The 25,816-nt window shown below is 47.2% G+C and overlaps 1 protein-coding gene across 16 annotated transcripts in view; it reads left to right on the plus strand.

The window, feature by feature from the left end:
* Positions 1-25,816, plus strand: part of KIF1B (kinesin family member 1B) — a 1,461,559-nt gene that overhangs the window by 324,578 nt on the left and 1,111,165 nt on the right. For 7 of the 16 annotated variants that reach the window (XM_085609818.1, XM_085609821.1, XM_085609825.1 and 4 more), the window contains 2 exons: positions 12,963-13,105; positions 21,068-21,201. In XM_085609818.1, coding sequence (XP_085465944.1) covers positions 12,963-13,105; positions 21,068-21,201 — 277 coding nt within the window. Of the gene's footprint in view, positions 1-12,962; positions 13,106-18,934; positions 18,977-20,989; positions 21,202-25,816 lie in introns of all 16 variants that reach the window. The other 9 variants (XM_085609808.1, XM_085609814.1, XM_085609823.1 and 6 more) reach the window with 3 other exon arrangements.

Below are 25,816 nucleotides of genomic sequence, written 5' to 3' on the forward strand. Positions count from 1 at the left end.
CATTTAATGCTCTCTATCAAAAAGACAATTGGAGAAGCCGGCTCCGCCTCCACCTCCAAAGAGAAAGGACTCTGCTACCTCCCCTTTCAGACTACCTTCCCCACCTCCTCCACCGCCTCCACCTTCTCCTCCACCGCCCTCTCCACCCCCACCTCATCATTCCCCAACTCCGTCTCCGGATGATTATGATCAGGGGGATCCATATGATGACATAGGGGATGCACCCCAAGATCAGCCTACAGGGGACTCCACCCCCACAGGATCCCCAGACCCATGGGACGATTATAATGTCCCTGATGTCCCTAATGTCCCACAGGACGATCTTTACCCTTCCAGACCTTCTCCACCAGAAGACTCATTGGGGTTCAACCACCTATTGCAAAGGGCGGCACACTATCACGGGGTAGATCTACACACCGACCCCGTGGAGGAGGATTTTCTACTTGATACATTCGACACCACACACAGGACCACCTCCATATTGCCTATGCTCAAAGGAGTTATAAAGCATGTGCCAGAGGTCTTTAATGACCCAGTCAGAGCCAGGGTCATTAACCCGTGCATCAAGAAGAAATATAAATCTGCCCCTACAGATCCATCCTACATTAGAGGGCCTGCACCACTAGATTCTCTAGTAGTCTCCACCGCACGTAAAAGGGCCAACTCCCAGGCATCAGGCGAAGCACCACCACCTGACAGAGTCTAAACTCTTGGACGCATCTGGCAAGCGTACTGCATTCCAAGCTGCCAACATATGGCGTATCGCCAATACACAGGCGCTACTTGCCAGATATGACAGGGCCCATTATGACGAATTGGAAGACATAATGAACCATCTCCCTGATAAATATAAAGCTAGGGCCAACAAACTCATTCAGGAGGGCAAAACCATTACTAATACCTCCATACATTGTGCCTTAGTCGCAGCAGACACAGCCTCTAGGGCGATCAATACTGGTGTCCTTCGCCGCCGCCATGCCTGGCTAAGGATATCAGGTTTTAAACCAGAGGTACAAGCCTCCATCCTTAACCATCCCTTTGACCAGGAACACCTGTTTGGCCCCAAAGTGGATGACTCCCTGGAGAAGATGAAAAAGGACACGGCAAAATCCATGGGAGCCTTACAATCTCACCCTCCCAGACGCTCCTTTCGCCGCTCTTCCTTTCGGAGCACATCCAGAGGCTACTCCTCAGACTCCGCTTCCACTGCATACAAATCCCCTACTCAGTCCACGTTTACAAGGGGTTACCAAAGAGGCGGCTACAGGGGCAACAATAACAAAGGCAGAGGCAAAACAAATACCGCCCGCTCTGCCACCGCGCCTCCCCAATGACTTCCCTCCACTTCCCCCAGACCATCACACTCTGGTCGGGGGCAGACTCCCAACATTTCCTTCCGGTCTGGACTACCATCACCTCAGACAAATGGGTAACACAAATAATTCGGTCAGGCTACTGCCTAGAACTAACATCTACCCCCCAAAACATTCCACCCAGACAACACCCTATGTCACCAGAACATCTACGGCTACTCCAGCAGGAGGTAATCTCCCTCCTAGACAAGAAGGCAATAGAACCTGTTCCAACCAACCAACAAAATATGGGGGTCTACTCCCTGTATTTTCTCATACCAAAAAGGGACGAAACTCTACGGCCCATACTAGACCTTCACCCCCTAAACACTTCCATACACTCAGACCACTTTCATATAGTAACGCTTCAGCAGGTACTTCCACTACTTTCCCAAAACGACTTCCTCACCACTTTGGAATTAAAAGATGCTTACTTCCACATTCCAGTGCACAAGGCCCACAGGAAGTACCTCAGATTCGTACTGGACAGCCACCACTACCAATTCAAAGTGCTCCCGTTCGGAGTCACAACCGCACCACGAGTATTCACCAAGTGCCTAGCAGTGGTGGCAGCACATCTGCGAAGACAACACATTCACGTCTTCCCTTACCTAGACGACCGGCAAATAAAAGCCAGTTCATACAATCAGTGTGTACAACACACACACACACCACTATCCAGCTACTTTATCAGCTGGGCTTCACGGTAAACCACAAAGTCCCATCTCCACCCATCCCGCATAAAACAATATCTAGGTGCCACTATAGACACCTCAAAAGCGCTCGCCTACCCCAATCCTGCCAGGATTGCAAGCATCCAGGCTCTGCGCACAAAATTTATAGCACAACACCCCCTTCCAGTTCGGGTGTTCATGCAACTAATAGGGATGATGGCCTCTTGCATCATCATAGTACCGCACGCAAGACTCCAGATGCGTCCTCTCCAAGAGTGCTTGGCGCACCAATGGAACCAGGCCCAGGGTCAATTAACAGATCTGGTGTTGGTAGACGGTCGTACCCATCGCTCTCTGCAGTGGTGGAACACCACAAATCTTTCCAGAGGTCGACCGTTCCTGGACCCGGTTCCACAAATACATGACGGCCATGTACTACATTCAAAAACAAGACGGCACACACTCTCCACAGCTCTCTCAACTAGCACAGAGCATATGGAGATGGGCAATTCCACAGAAAATCTTTCTCCTAGTCCAACATGTCCCAGGAGTCCAAAACACCATGGCAGATCTGCTCAGCAGACAGACGCAGCAGATCCACGAGTGGGAACTTCACCCACAGGTTCTTCACCCATTCTTTCAGATATGGGGGCATCCACGGATAGACTTCTTCGCCAACCACGAAAACAAAAAATGCCCAAGCTTCGCCGCCAGATACCCACACCCATTGTCCAAAGGCAATGCGATATGGATGAACTGGTCAGGCAAATTTGCGTACGCCTTTCCACCTCTCCCACGAATTCCATTAGTGGTGCGAAAGCTACAACAGCACTCCCTCACACTGATTCTAGTAGCTCCAACATGGGCCAGACAACCGTGGTACACCACGCTGCTGGAACTCTCGGTAGTGCCACACCAAAAGTTACACCTCTCCCCATGCCTCCTAACCCAGAATCATGGAGAGATCAGACACCCGGATCCAGCTCAGCTCAACCTTGCGATCTGGCTCCTGAGGTCCTAGAATTCGGATACCTTAACCTTCCCCCTGACTGTGTGAACGTCATCACAGACGCTAGACGCCCTACCACTAGAGCCTGCTACGCTGCAAAGTGGAAAAGATTTGTTGTTTATTGCCATAACACAATCAACCCTCTAGACGTATCTATACAGCACATCATATGCTACTTGCTCCATCTACAAAGGTGTAACCTAGCATATACATCCATTCGACTACACCTCGCAGCAATTGCCGCTTACCTACAGAACAGACAGCACCTATCACTTTTCAGAGTGCCTGCCATTAAAGCCTTCAGGGAAGGCCTCAAACGAATAATTCCCCCCAGAGTACCACCTTCACCTGTGTGGAACTTAAATATAGTTCTCACAAGGCTAATGGGACTGCCTTTCGAACGTTTGCATAAATGTGAACTGCAATTTCTCACATGGAAAACAGCTTTTCTTGTAGCCATCACTTCCTTTAGAAGGGTCAGTGAGATACAAGCACTTACTATACAAGAACCTTTTCTCCAAATGCACCAGAACAAGGTTGTCCTCCGTACCAACCCAAAATTCCTACCCAAAGTTATTTCCCCCTTCCATCTAAACCAATCGGTAGAATTACAGTTTTTTTTTCTCGCAACCTCAAACTGTTGCAGAAAGGGCTCTACACACGCTAGATGTTAAAAGGGCCTTACTTTACTATATCCAGAGAACACAACCTTTTAGAAAGACCAAACAACTGTTTGTCTCTTTTACTCCACCACACAAAGGCAACCCATCTCCAAATCAGGGATAGCTAGGTGGATTGTAAAATGCATACAGATTTGCTACCACAAGGCAAAACGAACGCTATCTGTTCCCCCTAAAGCCCACTTTACACGAAAGATATGGGCTTCTATCGCTTTTCTAGGGAACATCCCATTAGATGATATCTGCAAAGCAGCTACATGGTCAACACCGCACACTTTCACTAAACATTACTGTGTAGATGTGCAAACCAAGCAACAAGCTAGTGTGGGCCAGGCTGTACTAAAAACACTATTTCAAACCACTGCAACAGATACCGGTGGTCGCCGCTAGGGTTGGGAACTGCTATATAGTCTATGCAAAATTGCGTAATCTGCAGCTCATATGCCTCGAACGGAATATGCTACTTACCAGTATGCATCTGTTCTTGGCATGTAGAGCTGCAGATCTACACACGCCCACCCGCCTCCCCGGCTACCTGTATCTGTTCTGGTCTATCTTATTTAGATACAACACACATGGGTTTCTGCACTATTATTACTACGCTCCATCTTTCCCTGTGGGCGAAAAACAATCTGAGGATGGAGCCGAAGCCCATGCGCAATACGAACCAAGGGAGGAGTCACCGACCTCGTGACTTCCAAAGACTTTCCAAGAGGAAAAACAAACTGCAAACATCCGGGCCCAACACCAGATGGCGATCTATGCAAAAGTGTGTAGATCTGCAGCTCTACATGCCAAGAACAGATGCATACTGGTAAGTAGCATATTCCTTCTTCACTGCTATTCTATGTCTGGTGGGACCCCAGATTAACTTACTGAGAAGCGAGTCTAAGTCACGAAAGAAGGTTCTAGGCGGGATCACTGGTAAGTTGGTGAAGTGGTCTAACAATCGCGGAACCATTATCATTTTGGCTAAAGCCACCCGGCCGATCGGGGCCAGTGGGAGGCTCTTCCAGAATCCGATTGCGGCTCTGACACCCGCCAATGCCTTGCGGTGGTTACCCTCGAAAATGTCAGTCGGGGAATGGTAGAGACGGATCCCGAGGTAACTGGGTGCTTCCGCGCTCCAGGCCACCTGTTGGCTGCCTAGCCATATGTCCTGGGGGGGGGGGGTAGATTTGGATGTAGTGGGTAGTAGAGCAATGGCTTCTATGGTGGCACTGCGTTGCCATGCCTGGTTAAGGTCCATTGAGTTCTCAGGAAAAGTACAGTCTTAATTGATTGACATGCTGTTTGATGGCGTCTGCGTTTTTGGCAATAAGTCCAATGCGGCGCTTGAGCGCTTTCACAAAAGCTGGGTCACTGCCATATCCCTTGGCCTTTTCCCCTCGACCCTTCTGCAACTGCAGTCTTCTCTCGCCTACTGCAGACTTAGAAGGGAAAACTTAGGGCTGCTGCAGTTCCAGCCATGCCGAACCCTTTCTCGGACAGGGCCGCTGGCCCAAATGCCTCTGGAGCCAGTCCCAGCATGCTGTCCAGTCCCCCCACCGGCTGCTACAGCCTCAAAACCATTTTAGCATGCCCTCCATCCAGTATAGCCATGCCAGTGGCAGCAGATTTAGGCACCACCTGCCCCAATGGTCCGTGATTACATTCGACAAGTGGGAGCTTCAAATCATCCAGAAAGGGTATGCTCTCCCATTTTTGGAAACCCCTTCTACTATCCAAAGATCAACTGAAGGAGGACCATCTCTTCTTTCTTCGCCAGGAAGTGTAGGCTCTTTTGGCCAAAAGAGCTATCTAGAGGGTGTCCATCGAAGAAGTAGGGTATGGTTGTTAATCCCGTTACTTCTTGGTGCCGAAAAAGGACAGAGGCCTGCACCCTATACTAGACATGCGCCCTCTCAACCACTTTCCGAAAAATTGAAATTAAAGATGCTCACATGGGCTCAGGTGCTCTCTGCCTTGGATTCCGGAGACTGGATGTTAATGTTGAACCTGGACAGCACGTATTTACACTGCTGCCCACAAACATTCACAGTGAGCTACAAGCATTTTCAGTTTGCTGGGCTCCCCTTTGGCCTTACCAGTACGCTTCGGATAATCAAAAAAGTGAGGGCGATGGTTGCAGCCCAACTGTGGAGGTTAAGGTTGGCAGTCTTCCCAAACCTCGACAACTGACTTGAAGGTGAGCTCGCCCCAGCCAATCATTACCCACCTCCAATCAATCAATCAAAGCATTTATATAGCGCACTACTCACCCAGAGGGTCTCAAGGCGCTGGGGGAGGGGGGTCCGCTACTGCTCGAACAGCCAGGTCTTGAGTTGCTTCCTGAAGGCGAGGTGGTCCTGGGTCAGGCGGAGGTGGGTCAGGAGGGAGTTCCATGTCTTGGCGGCGAGGTAGGAGAAGGACCGTCCCCCTGTGGTGGCTCTTCGGAAGCGGGGGACGGCGGCGAGGGCGTGGCCGGTCGATCGAAGCTGGCGTTTGGGAGCGTAGAAGTTGAGGCGGCTGTTGAGGTATCCTGGGCCTTGGTTGTGTAGGGCTTTGTGTGCGTGGGTGAGGAGTCGGAAGGTGATTCTCTTGTTGACCGGGAAGACCTTCTGCATTCACTTGGGTTCACTATCAATATGTCATACCCGACTACCTCTAAGCTGCTCTCTTTCATCTGAGCCACCCTGGACTCAATTCAGTTACACACCTATCCTCCGGAGCAGCAACTCCTGGGATATTCAGGCTACAATTCCAATGTTTCGTCATCTCTCCTGAATTTCGTTGAGACTGAATCTAAGCCTATCTGGGTTCATGGCCTATTGCATCCTATTGAAAAAGCGTGCCTGTTGGCATATGTGAGCTTTGCTGTGGCACCTGAAGTCCCAAAGGGCACTGCATCAAGGGAATCTCTCTGACCATGTCCTGGTATTGGAGGAAACTGCAAACGATCTGCTGTGGTGGATGACGAACCACGATTGGGTCAGTGACAAACCCCTCTCCCTTTCCCACCCGTAGTTCACTGTGGTGACAGATGCACCACTCCTGGGACGGAGCCGCCATCTGGGAGAGGTCGCGATCAGAGAACTCTGATCTTCAGCAGAGTCCCAGCTCCACATCAATCTTTTGGAGCAGAGGGCAATTCGCTTTGCATTGAAGGGCTTCCTTCCATATATTAAAGGAAGGCTGATTCAGAGATTCACAGACACCACCACCGCCATGTGGTATTGCTACAAACAGGGCAGGATGGATTTGTGGGCTGTGTGCCAAGAGACTGCACCTCTGGACTTTGCTGCAGCCTCAGTGTGTTTTCCAGGTCGTAAAAAAAACACTTGGCGGGGTCTCTAAATGCCAGGGCAGACAAACTCACCTGTCGATACCTTGCATATCATGAATGGTGCCTGCATCCGCAGGTGGTGCAAGGTCTCTTCCGAGATTGGGGAAGACCTTAGTTAGATGTATTTGTCACCGCCTGGAACTCGCAATGTCAGCACTTCTGTGTGTTTGTTTTGGTTTAAAGTGGTTCACACTCCGAGACACATTTCACCTTGAGTGGAATTTAGGGCTTCTGTACGTCTTTCTGCCGACACCAACTTCTGCACTTAGCTCTCAAGAAACTCAGGACTGACCGTGCACAAGTCATCCTAGTAACTATGATTTGAGTATGGAATGTATCGTATCCCAAATTCCTGAATGTAAACAACGGTCTCCCAGTCAGGCTGCTCCTTTGGGAGGATCTCCTGTCGCTATAACAGGGCTGGACCCTATTCTCAAACCTGCGCTTGCTCCACCTTCATGCATGGAGATTGTGAGGCGACAGCTGAGGGTTTTCGATCCTCTTGAAGATTGCAATGTCATCTTGGCACCTAGGCGTCCTTCCACTAATACTGGCCATGCCTGCGATTGGTATAGGTTTGTGATTTGATGTTTCTCATGCCATGTGGACCTCTTTTCGGCACCTCTTGTGGATGTTTTGCTGTTTGTTCTTTCTTTGGGCCCCGCAAGACCTTGCTCTGCGCACTGAAAAGGGTTGTCAGCAAACGTGGCTTTCTTTCCAGTCCAAACCTCCTTATTAAAGTCACCTGTTGTGGCTTGGTGTTTGAAAGGTTTGCAACATTTGTGCCTGCCTACTCACCTTGTGGTGCCCCATTGGAATCTAAATTTGGTCCTCACTTTCCTTCTTACCCTTCTTGTTCTTCCTTTGAGCCCCTGCTTGCTACCCTCTGTGGCTTTTGACTTTGAAAACAGTGTTCCTGGTGTCCAATATATATCGACCAGGAGGGTCCGTGAACTTCAGGCTCTGTTGATCCAGGCTCCATACACCAACTTATTCCCTGACTAACTGGTGACATGTTCTTCTTTTCCTCCAAAGGTGGTCACCCTGTTTTACATTGGCCAGAGATTTACTCATCCGTCTTTCTATGCTCTGCCTCAACCGTCACAGGAGGCTCTCATTGTTTGGACTCAAAAAGGGCTCTGCCATTCTACACTGATTGCACCAAAGATCACTGGGTAGACTATCAACTTTTCATTTGGTTCACAGGAGCGAAGAAGGGCAAGGCTGGGCAGACATGAGCTGTCTCCAGATGGATAGTACTCTTCATAAAAATCTGCGTGCGTTGGTGAAGAAGCTGCCCCCTGAGGGCTTGTAGGTACACTCGCTCACTCCACCAGAGCTAAGGCTGCCACTGCTGTGTTGGCTTGCGGGGTACCTGTCTTGGACATCTGCCTAGCTGTCATGTGGACATCACGCCACATGTTCACAAAGCACTACTGTTTGGACAGTAAGGTCCTTCGTGATGGGCATTAGATCTGTTCGGTCCTCCAGGACTTTTTAGTCTAAGCCAGTTAGCAGTTCCAGGAAGGTATGGCTTGGGTATCTATTCTAAGGGGAGGGATCTGCTGTTTGAAGTCTCTTGGGTTGGCGCCTATATGGGCACCGCAACGTTACTTCCGACACAGATGATGCTGAGCTGAACAACACCACTTACCAGTGCACAAAGGTACTGCTCAAGATTTTCTGGGTGCAGTCTGACGCCTGTGGAATATTCGAAGGTGAGGAATCTGCGGTTAGATAGTCTCTACCAGAACAGGTGTTACAGAAGATAAGTAACTTGTACTTTTCAAAAAGAGCCAACATGGCTGTGAGAGGGGAAGGGCGGAAAAAGAATCGAGGAGGTCTTATGCATGGATCTATGATGGCGTATTTATTACAGACACAGTAGAAATACTCAAAGGCTAAACTCAGGTAGGCTTCGTGGAGGGCGATTCGTGAGGGATGCCTGAGGCTCGTCTGCCAATGGGTCCTCTCCAGGTGACTGGTGTTGACGTTCCCTGGGTACCATAGAAGAGAAGAGACAACAGGCGGTAAGTATTACTGTCTAGGGGTTTGTACTCACTACCGTCACCAAGGGGAAAAGAAGGGGTTGACACACCCAGTGCTCAGGCTAAGGATGTGAGGGATAGGCTCGGGTGAAGGTTTTGGACGTGCAGGTCGTTATGGGGAAAAACAAACCGCAAACAAACTTATTTATAGTCCCAACCTCGTCCCTTGCTTCAGGTGACAAGTATTTTCAGGAATAAACTGATTGTTGATCCGTTTTCCCGGTCTGAGGGAGCTAGAGGGTAGAGCTTATGAAGGGTTGCCTGACTCCTTATAGATGTGCCCCTCGGTGCTCCCCTTTTCCCCTCCCCACCAACGAAACAAACACAGAAACGGCCGTAGCTCCCTCCCGGCACCAGTTGTGACCCTCTGCCCCTTACCACGTACCGCAGAAACCGTAACTCTCCGGAGTTACAGCGGCGTGCAAGTATCCTCCGGGGGCGTCCACCACTCTTCCGACCAAGACTCCAGTTCCGCTACAACGTCGTCTTCCTCGACCGGGATGGGGCCGTTGCCGTCACAGTCCTCGTCCGGTCCCGGTTCCGCTGTCCTCGCATGCTGATCCTCCCGTCTGTCGGTATCGGTCCCCTGTTCTCTGTCTTCCTCCTTCCAGGCGTCTTCCGTAACCGCCTCCTGGGCTGCTGAGTCCGCCCTTCTATGGTCCCAGGAGTCTTCCCATTGGTTCGCTTCCCTCAGGGGGCATTCCTGCAGGGAAGTGGAGTTCGGGTAGATTAACCCTTGCCTGACGGGCGCGTACCTCTCAATGGGTGACAGACGCTCTTAAAGGTCTGTCACGGGGTTGAAGGAGGGCTCCTCCTCACAAGGGCGTATGTGAAGGCAATATCTATGCCAGGTTAGCAGAAGGCGCTGAAAACTCCTGTATATGAAGAGCTGTACTGGAACCGTAGCTGCTGCTGGGGTCAGCACATGGGTCGGAGCTGGATCTCATCCTGGGATGACATCCATCGACTTCAGTTCTGAAGAACATTCGTCAGTCCAAATTGGGAGTGGTGCTGTTACCTACTTTTGCGCGAGATCAGTATCCAATTCTGAGGAATCCCCCTGCAGCTTCTTTGTGTTTCCTCTTGTCCTAAGAAGACTTGGAGGAAGATGGGGAACAGGACTCTGAGCAACACCTGGAGCGAGACCACGCCAGAAAATGTTTTGCCCCTCGCTCTTTAATGGCTTCCGAGTGCATGAAGGCACACTGGTCACATGCCTTTAAGTTGTGCATGGGGCCCCAAGCAACCCAGCCAGAAGTCATGAGTGTCCGAAATAGACCTCTGATCATGGCAGGAACAAGAAGGATTGAATCCTGACCTTTTAGGAGGCGACATCCTGGTTAAAGCTGCCAAAACCCTGATGTTTTAGGAAACGTGTTCCACAGAGACCCACTTTGGATCCGCTTCCAAGAGCGTGGTAAAAAGCGAACTGACCTCAAGGCACTTGGTTGATGTCTGTGATGATGTTATGTCACCACCCTCTTTGAAGCCCATTCTGAAAACCAAGACTCTCCTTGTACACTCATTGAAGCAGGTGCACAGGCTAGTGAAGGAAGGCCAGTATAGAGATGAATCTCAGTACAGGTAATTGCAGCAAGATGAAAGACATTTTTGCAGACTCTGGTCACATTCAGATGCAGTACATCATTGGGCATTTTCATGATGATGATAGTGAGAGGCCAACTGATTCCATCCAACCAATACGGACACTGCAGATTACCTGGCACTTTAAAACGCCAGAGGGCTAGATACTGTGCCAGCATTGGCATTTGAGTGTCCTTCAGGTCCGCCATCGGCAGAGGTAGCTTCTTTTAAGGCTGTGGGTCCTTTAACTACCTTTCCCCATATTGGTGAATAAGCCAATCTCCTTGGAGAATTTGCCATTATGGGGCTGTATGCAAAAAGCTTTTTTCATCTGGTAGTCTTGCCCTGTGGTCCACCAAATTGACCGGTCTTTTGGCTAAGTACTATCGGGCACTCTGGGAGATATCACAGATGAATAAGCGTTGCAAGAAGAAATTAAAAATGCTGTCCCTCACACAGGGCTTATTAGTTCTGGAATAAAGAGACTGTATGATGTTTCTCAATTTGCAGGACATGTATTTTCATATACCGATCCTTCGTTCACATATGGTATCTGTGCTTAATGGTAGGCGCAACAAATTACCAGCTCGCTGTCCTGCCTTTCTGATTGACCTTGGCAACTCATGTTTTTACAAATGTGAAGGTGGCCATCTTCGCAGAATGGGGATTTCCATATACTCTTACAATCTGCTGCTGGTATTGGGCCATTTGAGTGCCTCGGCAACCCTGCTGTTTGACTTTGTGGTTTTCTATTAACTTATCTAAATCTCACACTGAGCCCTTGCTGCACTTTCTCTTCATCAGTGTAGTGTTGTAGATATCTTTCTGTGTTTCCCATTTCTCCTGAGGACTCCTGACATTCAGGAGATGATTCTCTTAGCCCCCAACAGTCCTTCACCTGCTGGGCCTTCTGGCTTCTTGTATCCTTCTAGTCAATCACTCTTGTTAATATTTGAATGCCTTTCTGCAGTGTTTCTGCATTCAGTGGATTCTGAACTGGGGCACAATGGCAGACCATATCCACTTCAACTTGAAAGTAACGGAAGATCATCAATGGTAGACACCAGTTGAAGAATCTGAGTTGTGTAAAACTCCTATGCCCTCCATGAACAGGGCGATGGTTGTGATGGTTGCTTCCGATCTAGGATGGGGTGCACATTTGGAGGATCCTGAGTTCAGAGGACTTTGGTCTCCAGCAGCGTTAAGGTGCCTCATCAGTCAGCTTGAGCTGTGGGCGATGCACTGGTGATGGAGTTCTTTCCCTCTATTTGTGGTCATTTACTCTAAGTTTTGGTATAACTTATGTGTGGCATGTCAACAAAGAGGGCAATTTGGTTAGCGCCCTCTCTTCAGACAGATGCTGAGATTGTGGGCTCAGGCTCATGAAATCTGAACGGCTGTCAACCACTTGGCAGGTTCCCTAAATGCGAGAGTCACCAACCTCTGTGGTAGTCTTCTTGCTGACTAGGAGTGGCGAATACATTTGGAGGAGCTCCAGTCCATCTTTGCCATCAGAGGCAATACTCGTCACCTCTTTGCCACTTGTGAAAATGCTTGCTGCCTGCTGTTTTGTATCATCCAGTTTCCGTTGCAGGGAGCTCTACGGTATGCATTGCTCCAGAGCGGAGTTTCCTCCAGCATTATGCATTCCCTCCCATTCCTTGTGTCCTGAGGAACCTGCAGCAGGATCAGGCACTATGCGTTTGATTGCAAAGGATATGGTATAAAGAGCTGTTATTGATCAAGAAACCAAACGGAAATCTTTTTAGATGCTCTGTTTCAGTTTCTAAATATGAAATATTTATCTAGTCATAATTTCCAGCCCAACAATTGGGATTACGCTAGGATTACTTTAAGAATGTTAACCTGTAAAAGATGTAAATGCAGGAGAAATACAATGACGGATAGATATAATTTTTTTGTGAGGGGGGATACTGAATACCTTAAATGGACCAACAACTGGCTGAATCCAGAGCATTTGGAATAAATCGAGGGATGTAGATTCAAAATACAGTTTATGAAAAAAAGTATATTGTTGGGATGAAAAGAGCTGCAGGCTCCTATTTTATTGTATTGTCCTATCGTTCGCTTCATCTCTACTTACTTACCATATCCACTTTTTAGTCCAGTTTGTCAGTTGCATGTTTATCTGTTTGCATCCTCTGATCACATCACAGTAGTAAGTCCTCATGCTGGCTGCCTGCGGCGTTGTGGGTGTTGAGATATTTCCACTGCTCTGTTATCCCCATTTTTTTGCAGTTTATTTTAATATATGTAGCTGACTTTTCAGGTATGCTGACCGTGCAAAACAGATTAAATGCAATGCTATTATCAATGAGGATCCCAATGCCAAGCTGGTGCGAGAACTGAAGGAGGAAGTGACACGACTAAAAGACCTGCTTAGAGCTCAAGGCCTGGGTGATATTCTTGACAGTAAGTGATGGTTTTTTTGATTGCAGTAATTGTAGGATACTGGTGTTTAACAGCGTCTGTCTAGGAGAGAAAATGGGGCTGGGCACAAAAATATAATTAGCCCACATTTGCACATTGGGGCAGTTTTGAACATGTAAAGACATGCCGTATAGCTGTTTCGCAGGGTATGGTGCATTTCAGTTTGCTGCAGGCAATTTTGTGGTAATATCAGGGAAATCAGTAAAATAAAGTACCTCTAGTACGTTAAACAGGCCCTCAAACATCTAATAACACTCACCTGTCGGACCAGCCCTTCTGGCATTGCAGTTTTGCCATTTGGGCCAGTCCTAATCTGGTGCCCAAGGTTTGAAAAGGCTGCAGGACTGTTGAATCGTGGCTAGATTTTTGTAGTAGTTATGAAGACCGATTCTGATAACTGCTCAAGTCTTGTTGCATCCATTTTGCTTTCATGTGCATGTTATATAATGATAGTTAGATGATGGCTGCAGTAAGTTTTAAACAGTTTAGGATAATGATGCTCAAGATATACAGGTCTGTGTGGAAACAGTAAGTGGGTGAAACTGATCTCTTCAGCCTGCAACCGTCTATGCTAGGACCTCACTTCCCCAACTGCTTAGAAACTTCTCATGTCCCATCTCACAAGAGCACGGAGTTTCTTTGTGTTATTTGAAGGCTATTACCATGTATTCTTGTTGCCTTTGTGTAAGGCATCTTGCCTCTCCTACCATTGCCCTGATCTGCATTCATTGCCAGACTCCAGTCATAATGAATATTGAGGTCACCTCGATCTCGTTACATCTTTTCCAATTTAGTAGATTTGTTCAAACATTTCTTACAATGGGACTCAGATTGAATCAAATACAATGCACCTGTTTCTATCACAGGAAAGGTTAATTTTCTAAAAAAAAGAATAGGTACAAGATAGCCATTAAGGAATAATTAAACAGCAACATCGTTTTTAACGTATCTGCGTGCATTAATCACATGCTCTGCACAATGCTGTCATCAAGTGATCTTTTTATTTTTGAAGTACACACAGGATGAGAATTTTGAATCCTCATGGTGTCTAGATAGGCAGAGATTTTACAGTCTAATGGTCTGACCACAGGATTTGGAATTGCATTTGGGGCAGAAATGAAAGTGTTCTCTGCATCATCCCTTCCTCCCCTCACTTGAAAGACATACTCATTTGACCTGGTTCTCGGAAAACTCCACCAATTCAGGTCGAATTTGAAATGACAATGGTGAAGAGGAGTCTTTTAATTTCCTCTATGGAAAATAGTGTCTGGAGTCGAGCTGGTCACAGGTTATGGAGATCGAGAAGAACATCCGAAATAAGCAATTTGAAGTGGTTCTTTGACTTAATGCTCTCTGGTCTTCTGGAAGGAGTCAATATCTTATGACCCAAAACGTCTTGGAAGAAAAACGACTTGAAAATGTCCTTATGAAGCACATGATGGCGAAAGTGTGCCGAGCATGTGAATCTACAGCACTACACGCTAAGGGTGACATTTTCCATTTTTAACATACATCCCTATGTTAAGGCACATTTTTGTAAGATACACAATTAAACTACAGTTCACATTGTTTAAATTACATTAAGCTGGAAATCAAAAGAAAGTGAGTAGAAATGCGGTTCACAGCTTGGCCAGTTGACCTTCGGTTTATTTTGTCACTCTTCCATTTGTGCAATCCTGGGCGCTGGACCCTGCCTCTTTGCCCACATTTGTCGAGATCTGATTTGGGTTAAGCTACACTTGATAAGTCAGCATGTCTTCTTGTCTTGACAGCCTCATTTTCTCCTTTCGGTGAATGTTTTTTGATTATTGGAAAGTTTTGCTACGCAGTAACCTTCCCATCGATTTTGAAGTGTCCGTCATGTGTGGGAAAAGTTTTGAAAAGGATCTGCATGTGTTGCTTCCTGAGTGCCGCAAAGTGGAGAAGTCCACAATCTGTCAAATTCCAAAGAAGATATTAAAACTAAAAGTACTTTGCCTGAAATGTATTACATTCAGAACTTGCTAACTGTCTCTTTCTGAAGCATCTCGTTGCAAGGGGAAGCCTAGAAGAGTTGTCTACACTTCAGCATTCCCAGAAACTGCCCATCTTGGACTCTCCTAAATAGAACTCCAGAAAAAGCCCCAAAGAGCATCCTTGTCATTCTGGTCGCTGTTAACTGAGGTGCCAAAGGTCAAATGAGCTGAGCAGAGTGCGTGACTCATTTCGATATATAGACTTTTCATGTCTAGTAGGTTGACATCAAAAATAATACATACTCACTTGATGTAGAGATACTCGCTGCATCCTCGCCCTCCCCCAGCCTCTTTTAGAGTCCAAAGAAAAAAGGCATTTGTACTTTATGCTGCCAAGAAAATCACTGGTCGAAAATCAGGCCTCTACACCTACACATAAGGGAGAACTTTGAAGAGTAGGGGTACATCTGTTCAAAAGGGATGATCTAGAAAGTGGCATACTTTTGCACCTTCCATAGGAGAGGCACCAAATGAAAAGTTTGATTTCATGCAAGCGGTGGGCAAGCATTAGAACTGTCGAGAAAACCAAGGGCACCCTGAATAGATGCATCAAGTTCTGCGCACTCTACAAAATCTCATTTGAGACCACCTTCAAGAGTGTCCATAGTGGATGATATTTCAACCTTCTAACCGGCTCAGCGGAGAAATGCAACATGTTAGTTATCCATTTAAATCTTTCCCAATCCTATGATTTTAGCCACGCCTCTGAATGAGCTATATCAAAGCTTATGCCGCCTACGGTGAACTTTATATTTTACCACCATCAGCAGCAAAGGTCGCATGCCCAAGGTAGTTTAAAAACCGGACCTCCTGAACCAGACCTTTGTATGTCTCTAGTCATTTCTGCCTTTGGGTTTTGTAATAGCATAAATAGGTAAAAACATTGCTGCCTTCCACATTATTAGCAGTACTGATGTACAAGGAAACCTAAAAATAAGTTCTCTGGATGAGAACATTGGTGAAATGCTGGCCACAACAATGAAGGCAGCTCAGTTATGAGTGCCTCTTGAACATTACAGCTGTGATTTTATTGCAAACTCTTTAGAGGCTCATTATAGCCTCACCTAAGGAAAAAGGATGAAACTTCATGATGGGAGCAAATTTAATAATTATGGTTTCAAATCAGGTCTTAACACACATGACAAATTTGATTGCATGCAGATGTTTCCACGGCGGTACAAAAAGAGGTGGTGATGGACAGAGCATCAGAACCAATCAAACACTCACACCCAGTCAACAGATCTGGGTTTGAAAATTTTTGTTTTTGGTTAAAGCAAGCAAAGCTAATAAGGGATGCACTACAAAAAGATCGTAAATGTGATCTTTACTGAAAAGAGTGCCATTTGGTGTCTGCACTGCTGAAGAGATGCACAAAATGAGGGTGAGGCTGACATACGCCAACAAATAGGACTGGACGTAAGTGGAGCCAAGTTGTGATTTGGCTGAGCTTTTCTTATTGAAGCAGGACCACGGCTGATTTGAATATGGCTGGATATAATCTGAGGTGGCATGGTGGGCTAAAAAACAATGGATTTGAATCCTACCCTGTATGACTACTAGTGATTAGACAAATTGCCAGCATTTCTCTCAACACTTTTTGAGGGTATGTTGTAACGCCCTAAGGGGCCCAGGGTATGTCCAGATTTGGGTCCCTTGTTCACTGTGCCACTGGAATCAAGCTGTGCCTGACTGAATGGGCTCAATCAGGCCAAAACTGGTCTTGAGTTGCTTATGTTCTGGTTCAGAGAAAACCTGGCTTTGCAAGTTGTGGTGTACTGTAACTATTGGAGCAGGACCAAGGCTCATTTGCATATGGCTGAGTCGAATCTAAGGTGGCATGGTGGGCAAAAGAACGATAGGTTGGAATGCTACCCATAATAATTGCTATGGGTTAGAGGAATTGCAAGCATTTCTCCTTTTTTTTTTATTTGACCAAAGTTACCATCACCATCAGGTTTATCAACCCCACTGGCAGAATTTCTTGATAAGCTTGTGGTGGCTTCATTGGAGCCTCTGCACAAGAGAACGTTAAGACCTGGTCTAGAAATTAGCTTCCATTTTAGCTATTATGTCAGCTAGAAATGTTTGCGAAAGTTTTTTTTCATCCTAATTGGCAATCAGTTCTCTAGATTTGGTAAGACAAATGTGATTTCTTCTAGGTATTCTGCATGCCATTGCTTGATTTGTATTTAGGTCAAAACTGTAGACTTCCAGTGTTCTTTTCTAATGTTCAGCTTTCAGAGAGCCCACATTGTCCACGGTAGATACTTGGAGAGTCTCTTAATGTTTTCCTAAAAAGGATTGATGGATTCAGAAAAATAAAATGTCTTTCTTCCTTAATTTTCAAAGTTGGGGAAAAGCTGCCATCAGACAAACCTTTTGAAGAGTGTCATAACTTTAGCTTCAGTGGTTGTCCTAGCCATTGCTTAATACTCAAGTCATTTTCTTTGCAAAGAATGATGTTCTCACCAAACTTCTATGTTAATAGCTAGGCTTCTGAATATCAGTTAAATTACTAAATTGCATCAAGCGGGCACATAAGAGTACCTTTGCTCCCCCTTCGAGGTTCCCTGCTTATTCAGAGAACTGTAGATTAGGAAAAGCTGCCACCTCTGTCTTAACAAGTAATGTGCCACTTTTGAAGGGGTTAAATGCCTAATCGTATTATAAAAAATAACTAGAAGCAAAAAGACTTTTATTACTTGAATGTCTCAGAATTATGATGGAAGTATTTTAGAGATACTTTGATCATTTATGATGTACACTTGAAAATAAAAAGCTGTACAATAGAATAACGTTTAATAGTTTAATTCATTACTGGGTCAGAAGTCAGAGAGTGGAAAATTATTAGCTCGCTTGTGATTACCAGATAACACAAGCTAGAGTTATGTTAACAGCTTCATAATTTTCTTTTTAATTCATTGGAGTTTTGGAATGCATTCAGTGTAACCTTTCAGTTACTTCAGAAGGCAAAACTGTTCATGTCCACTGTACAATCAAATGAAAGGGCAATTTAGAGGGCAGGGCAGACCCCGTAGCTGACGCTCTTTGCTCTCAGCTCCTGAAAGAGTGGATGGATAATTTATAGGATGCAAGTTTGAATTGTTACTTTTTCAGGAGTTTCCTGAAGTGCATGTTCTTGGTTTTTCGGTTTCAGGGAGTTGCTGACGGCATTCCACAGTTTTGGTCATTCGTATCCAATGTTTTATCTGCTTAAATGACAGTTGCGGGCTTAAGTTACCTGTTGAGGAGGTTTCGTGTTGGGATGTACCATGGAGCTATGCCGGTTTCATTAGTTCAAGATCATAGTCCTGTTAAAACCTGATTTTGATCTTTGCAGATTATCGCAGTGCTGAACAAGAGCGTGTTGAAGTTGGTAAGACCGAATAAGAAAGCTGATGGAAAAAGGCATTGTTTTCTGATTTAGGCCACGATTCCTAACAGTATAATAAAACTAGTTCTTTTCTAGTCATGTTTGTGGCTCATATCAGGAAAGAAGGCACCCACAGCAGAACCTTTGGTCTTATTCCTCTTCCTGTAATGTGCCAAGCAGTTACATAGACGTTTTGTACCCTTTTTGCAAATGCTTTCAAGGGTTGTGTTTCTAGAACCTTGTTTTTCAGGGGTGGCAATGTATGCTTAAGACAGTTCTGTTGAATTCCCCTTCCATTTCACTTAGCAATGTGCATCATAAAGATGTTATGCTTTAAATGAAAAGTGTGATTATAAAATGTTGTTGTGTCACTGACCTTGACCTGTCACACATATTGTATTTTCCCTTTTGCTTTCCTGTCAGTTGATTCGCTGGGAGATGATTACAATGCCAATGAAAATAAATGTGTGTATAGTCTGTTAGTACTTTATATCCTCCTTGCTATACTGCCTGTGTCTGCACACCTTGAGAATGAACCCTGCATGTTAGCAATATTCCGGGGATGTTGACGGACGGGCAGGCAGAATTATGTGTCTTCCTCGATGGTTTACTCACTGAACTGGTAGGCCTAGAAGCAGCTGGGTGAAATCTGGGGTGACTTATTAAAAGTTATCTGCCTGTCTCTCCCTCTGTATTTGGATTACTGAAAGTCTTGTCCCTTCAACATTCCCTCTACGTGCAAGACTGACAAAGTGAAGAAGGTTATCTGGGATAAAAGCTAGAGGTTCTTTTCCTCTTCCAAATTTGTGGAATCCTGTCTCCTAATTATATTATGAAGAAGACAGAGTGTGGTAGGATGATGAACCATGTTAATTGCAAGAAGGTCCTCTGCCCATTTGCTCATTAGGGAATTGTCATTTGGGTAGGCATTGGGATTCAGTGACTTTCCTCTATAAGAGGTTGGGTGCAACACACTGCATTGTGATTTAAATAAATCAGTTAATGTTAAATTAATAGAAATGACTTAAAACAATATTCCGGCAACACTATGAGGGCTAGCAAATGTGTTTATACTCCCACCCTTAATAAAACTCATCTGAGCTTTGGAAGCCCCCATGTATCAAATTGTACTTTTCCTCTGTTATAAATTATCCGTTTTGTCATTTGCTCCTAACGTGCGTGCACGTTTGACACCTTTGACTCCTTCAAAAGTCTGCTGCATTTCTAATTGGCTTTGTTGATCAGCATCCTCCTTTTGATTTGTTCTCCATTGACATGGACTGTTGCCAGAATTGGTGTGGTTGCATCTTTTCTACTGTACGCAAATAAGATCATGTTAAAAAACAAAATTGACACAAGAAGCCCCTCCATATTCATACCCCTTCTGCTCTTGGCTTCCCAGTCTTTGAGTGTTCGTAAGCCACGCTCTGCAAACGCTACAATGATTTGCCACCTTTGGGTTCAAACGGTGTGCTGCTTGCTGTCTTGCATGTTGATTGCTACTAGCTTTATGTAGCAGTGTATGGGCAGGCCTGCAGTGCTCCGGGCTGGGTAGTGTGTTTATTCTAGAGCTGTTAGTGTTGAAATCATGCTCTGGGTTAAGATACTGTCTAACAGTGTGACTGGTTAATTGGGAGGTTCTGGTGCAATGAGAGGTGCGTTTCACTGTTTCTAGCTCAATATGCCTGAAGTTAATAGCTGCAGAGAACATTCTCTTCAGTTCTCTAGCAGAAATAACATTCCTGTTTGCTTTATGTGCACATGGAGTGAAATGTTAGCCTGCATCATTATAAGTGATCAGGTTGTAGCAATGCTTGGTCAGAAATATTCACTGTGCAAGTAGTGCAGCTTTGAACCATTCCCTGGAAATATCGAGGAAAATATTTGCTTAAATTGTATCCCCTCCGCTATCCCTATTCTCTTGTCTCTCCTAACATGCACATTCCTTCTCATGCTTCCAATCTGTGCTCTATTTGTTTTCTGCACTCATGGGCTTCTTGTATATCTCCTTGTCCTTCTGTGCTTGATGATAATACTTTGAGCACCTGATTTGGAGCTCTTTATGACTGGCTTGGCTGATCTGTTGTGAGCGGTTAGTAGATGAGCATTGGGAAATTGTGCCCTTGGGCTCCTCAAAGGGATGGGGGTGGGATGGCAAGGATGAAATTCTGGGGAATGGTATCTACATTTCAGGGTCGAGTTGCATGTCAAATGCAATTTTCTGATCTTGATGGGGCGATTGGGGGGGGGGGGGGTGCTGCATATGTTAGCCTCATCACTATTTCACTGTCCTTGACATTTGCTCAGTTTCCCAATTGCTCCATTGTACCACTCATGGTATCTGTGTAATCCTGCACTGTAGGCTTGTCTGTGTCTCTTCTCATGTTACTGTTTCCTTCCTGTCTTTGTCTTTTCTCTTCCTGGCTCCTTTGTTTGTCTGTGGCACTTTCCCTGAACCCCCCTGTCATCTTCTCTTAGATCTGAAAGATATTCAGAATAATAAGAATAGGTACTTGCTAGCATCAGAAAACCAACGGCCTGGCACTCTCTCCACAGCATCGATGGGCTGCCTCACTGCCTCTTCATCTTCCGGCTCTCTTAATAGCCAGATGGGCCTTGCAACTGTCACCAGCATTCAAGAGCGAATCATGTCCACGCCTGGAGGGGAGGAAGCCATAGAGCGACTTAAGGTAAGAGCTGGTTATTATATGGTTAAAGGATTGTAAAGGAGGAGGGGGCAAGTCATCCTGTTGCATGAGTAGATAGAGGAACATTCCTTATAAAACAACTTTTTGAAATATGTTCTTAAGGTCGTTGACAGCCGATCGTGCCCTCAGCAAGTGATGGTTGCAGCTGAGGTTGTGTGATTCAGTGAATTCCCCTGTCATTTACTGAGTTGATAAACTAATATGCCACCCCAAAACATTCAGGCTTTTATTTTTGGGCTACTCTGCACCAAATATGGTGCCCACAGCTTTCAGAAACCTTTTTCCTCTGTAGGTCATGCAGTATGGCCTCAAGGACACACTGTGCTTTGAAGCCACACTAATTCTCACTGCTTTATTATTCACATAATTGAAACTCATGGTTCCACTGCACTCTGACTGTTCACTCACACTTGAAATAGCAGCTACTATCAATCTCATTGTTGTTGGGCGCGATAGGCAGGCTGTGACAACTTCCACTTGGGTTTCTATCAATTTCTGCTATGGGCACCCAGAGCAGCTTGTTCAATAAAGACAATAAGAGTCCTGTTCTTGTAAGGATGTGCAACAGAGCACCGCCTCACCCTAGCTCCTTCCTACCACGATAAGATGAGAAAGAGGGATGCGCAGTTATATCTGTCACCTCACTGACTGACACTGCTTCGCTCTTGAATAGATGGGGGAGTCAAATTATAACTGACCGATGCGTTTAGTGACTTATTTTAACATGTGCCCTCAATGCGAATTGGGCACTAAGGATGGCCAATGGTAGTTATGCAATCTTTTATTGCTGTGTGACACAGCAGATTTTTTTATGAGAGAAAACCGAGCCAGATTTCATTTGAACATCTATAATTGAATCTGCTTTAGTAACCATGGAAACTAAAGCTCCATCTCTCTCGACATCTTGTGAATGACAGAACGATGCCACCCTACCACAGTTGGGAAATTAGTTGCAAACAAACATAGTAGAGAATAAACGTGTGAATAATGGGTTCAACTACACTTAAAGGTATGCCCTTTGCATGCAATACTCCAATAATGGACTTGGAATAGTAGAGCATCCCCCTGCCTTTAACACTCCAAAAGTATGTCCACTCCAGACTGAAAATAAAGAACGTTCTACCTGTAACATTATATGGATAAGTCCAGGTTGAAGATGGGTTTCTCCCTCTCTACTGTAACGCTCCACTACAGGGTCTTCAGATACAACCGAAGGTTATTCTGTGGCAACAGAATTAATGGGTCAGGACTAAAAATATTAAATACCTTTGCCTGTATCCTTGGGTCTAGACTTAGAGCAGGGTGTTTCCTTTCTCTTTAAAACTAAGCAACTGAGTCTAGTCTAAGAAGAGGACCCCCTTCAACCTGTACCACTTGACTGATGGTCTTCAAACTGGAACCAGGAAACCTGCTTCCCTGTTATACCCCATTAGTGTGTCCATTTGAAAAATAGACCCCCCCCCCCCCCTTCTCCTTCTAACATTGTGTTAGAGGTTCTATCTTTAGATAGGAACCTTCGAGTCTTATATAACATTTCACTAGTAGACAAAGTCTTTAGAGTGAGAATTACTAAGTCTTCATTACTTCATGAGAAGTTCAGACCCTTGTAGAGAAGGCATTCTCCTTGTAACTGTCATGAGGCGTCCATGCTCTGATGCACAAACCACTTTGCCATATAATCTTTCATTATTATTTCCAGTCTGAAGAGGGAAGTCCCTCGCTCTATGACCTCTTGAAATGGGTACACACTGTAGTTGTAGTTCAAACAAGGAACCTCAGCTGCGTAACTGACTTGTCCCATGATGAGGTTCAGCCTGGACTAAACACATTTGAGACAGCCTATTGGTATTGACAGGGTCTTCAGTGATAGTTAACAAACCTGAATTAGCCCCACTCATGCGTAGAATTCTGGCACCCATTTTAGAATAGGAATTATGTATAAAGGCATTATTATAAGTAAAGGCAATTAGAAACCTACTTAAATGCTGAATTTACAGAGCTTCACTTGATTTTGGTTTAAAACAAAATACCCCAAAACCACAAGTGACAACTTGGCTTTCAGTACCCTTCTAAAGGAAAATTTTAAGAAAATTAGGTGAATTAGGTAATCCAGGTGACAACATTTTGTTCTGCAAAATCAGCCCTTCCCGTTTCCGAGAAGCAGAACTCCCTGTGTCGCAGAGTTCTCTGTACTGGCAGTTAAAATCTATTTATTTTAACTGTACAGTAAAGAACTGAATCCTACATACAATATCTGAAAGAAACACGTTAGTTAGATTCCTCACCTTAGAATATCCCCAGGCGTCAGACTGGATCCGGAAGATTTTTCGTCAGCAATACCCCTTGCGCGTCGCTAGGCGTCGTCTGCGGCTCCGCGTCCGTCGTCGGCGTCGTGCGCCGGGATGACGTCGTCGGAGTACTTAGACGCCGCCCTCGCGCGCTGACGTCAGTTCTTCTTTTTTCCGCGCCAGTAAGCGCAGATCCGGGAGAGCTACCCCTTTTAGTCTTTTTTGACTAAATCTTTTTGATCATTTTTGATCCTTGTCTGTCGACATCTGGTGCCGGTAGGATGCCTGGGTTCAAGGCTTGCGAGGATTGCCATCGACTGATGTCGGTGACCGATCACCACCGCCGGTGCCTCTACTGTTTAGGCCCCGACCACGACGCGGAGTCGTGCAACGACTGGCAGGCCCTGACTTCGAAGGCTAGGCGGGAGCGGTCCCGCAAGCTTCTCGAGCTTCGCCACTCGGCTCCGCGTCGTGCGCGATCCCGGTCCAGGAGGAGGTCCAAGGATCGCTCGCGGAGCCCTAGCCGACGCCATCGATCGTCCGGCTCCAAGTCGTCGGGTAAGTCCAAACGCTCAAAGAAGTCCAAGAGGCGACACCGCTCTTCGGACTCCCCTCCCCTCGCCGGTCGCGCGACTCGGCCGAGGGTCAGGGTGGTTCCACCCCCGCGGCTCCGGCGGAGCCGCAGGCGCCGCGTCCGCCCCCATACCTTCCGGTCCCTGGGACTGACGCGGCGCCGGCGGAGATCAGTGCCTTCCTCTCGGCCATGAGGAGCCTGGCCCCGCCGTCGACGCCCGCTGGCGCGCCTTCGGGCCCCGCGGACTCGACTGGGCGACCTCGCCTGCCGGCGGCTCCGGCCCCGGCGCCGTCGACGCCGGTTGACCTAGTCACTCCTCCACCGGCGCCGGCGACTGAACCACCGACGCCGCCGCCGGCGCACACGCCTACACCTCCGGCGCCGCCGACGCCTTTGGCGCCGACACCGTCCCAGTTTAGCCCTCCTCCGGACCCGGCGCCGCTACGGTGTCGACCGACGCCGCATCCGACGCCGCTTGAGTCCTACCATCTCTACAGTCCGGTTCCGATCGTTTCTCCTGTTTATCAGGAATCGGAAGAAGGGGGCGACTGGGAGGGGTTCGAGGACCCTATGGCTGTTCAGTCACAGCTTTCTCAGGACTGGGCAGATGAACTGGGGGAGGCCAGTGGGCTGGACACCTCGCCAGGCACTGGATTCACTTCTCCTCCGACCGTGGCTTCGGAGGAGGGTGCAGCATTTTCTGTGGTGCTGCGCAAGGCGGCCGAGGCCCTTGGGCTCGAGTTGCCTGCCGTGGCTGTGAGGACTAACATCCTCACTGAGGTGCTTCAAACCTCAGCAAGCTCCACTGAGCCTCTGCTGCCGTTTAATGAGGCCCTCACTGACGTTCTGCAGGGCACCTGGTCCAAGCCCTCCACAGTCCCTCCTGTGGATAGGAACGTTGCCAGGCGCCACCGCCCTGCTCCGGGCGACCCCAGTTTCCTGTCCCAACACCCCACCCCCGAGAGTCTGGTTATCCAGGCCTCTACCTCCCAATCCTCCTTCCCGACCGCTCCGCCGGACCGGGATTCCAAGAGACTCGAGCAGTTTGGCAAGAAACTGTTCTCGTCCCTTAGTTTGGGCCTGCGGTCCTTGAATACCGCCTGTCTCTTGGACCGTTATTCCCATTCCCTGTGGGATACGGTGGAGGACGTGCTGCCCCTGTGTCCGGAGGAGGTCCGGACGCGTCTTAACCAGGCTTTGGCCGATGGGAGGGATGCAGCACGGCACGCCATACGATGTGGGCTTGACACCACGGACTCGCTGGGTAGAGCGATTTCCACCACGGTGGCGCTCCGCCGCCACGCCTGGATGCGGTCCACGTCATTTTCCGGGGATGTCCAGAACACCCTCATGGACATGCCTTTTGATGGCACTCGCCTGTTTGGTGAGAAGGCGGACAGTGCGCTGAACCGCTTTAAGGACTCCCGGGCTACGGCCAAGTCCTTGGGCCTCTCGGCTCCGCGGGCGCACACCTCCGCTTTTCGCCCCTTTCGTGGCCAAGGAAGGGGCGCCTCCTCACGTCCGCAAAGCCACCAGCCGCAGAACCAACCTGCGCGCGGTCGTGGACGTGGTTTCCGCCGTGGCGGAAATGGAGGCCGACGTGGTCAGCCCACTTCCACCCCGGCAGCATCCGCCTCAAAGCCCTCCTAGTCCGAGCTTTCAGGCCCATACCACGCCAGTGGGCGGCAGAGTTCGCCATCACCTGCTCCACTGGCGGTCCATAACATCGGACAGG

Source organism: Triturus cristatus, chromosome 1_2, assembly GCF_964204655.1.
Source record: "Triturus cristatus chromosome 1_2, aTriCri1.1, whole genome shotgun sequence".
Lineage (NCBI taxonomy): Eukaryota > Metazoa > Chordata > Amphibia > Caudata > Salamandridae > Triturus > Triturus cristatus.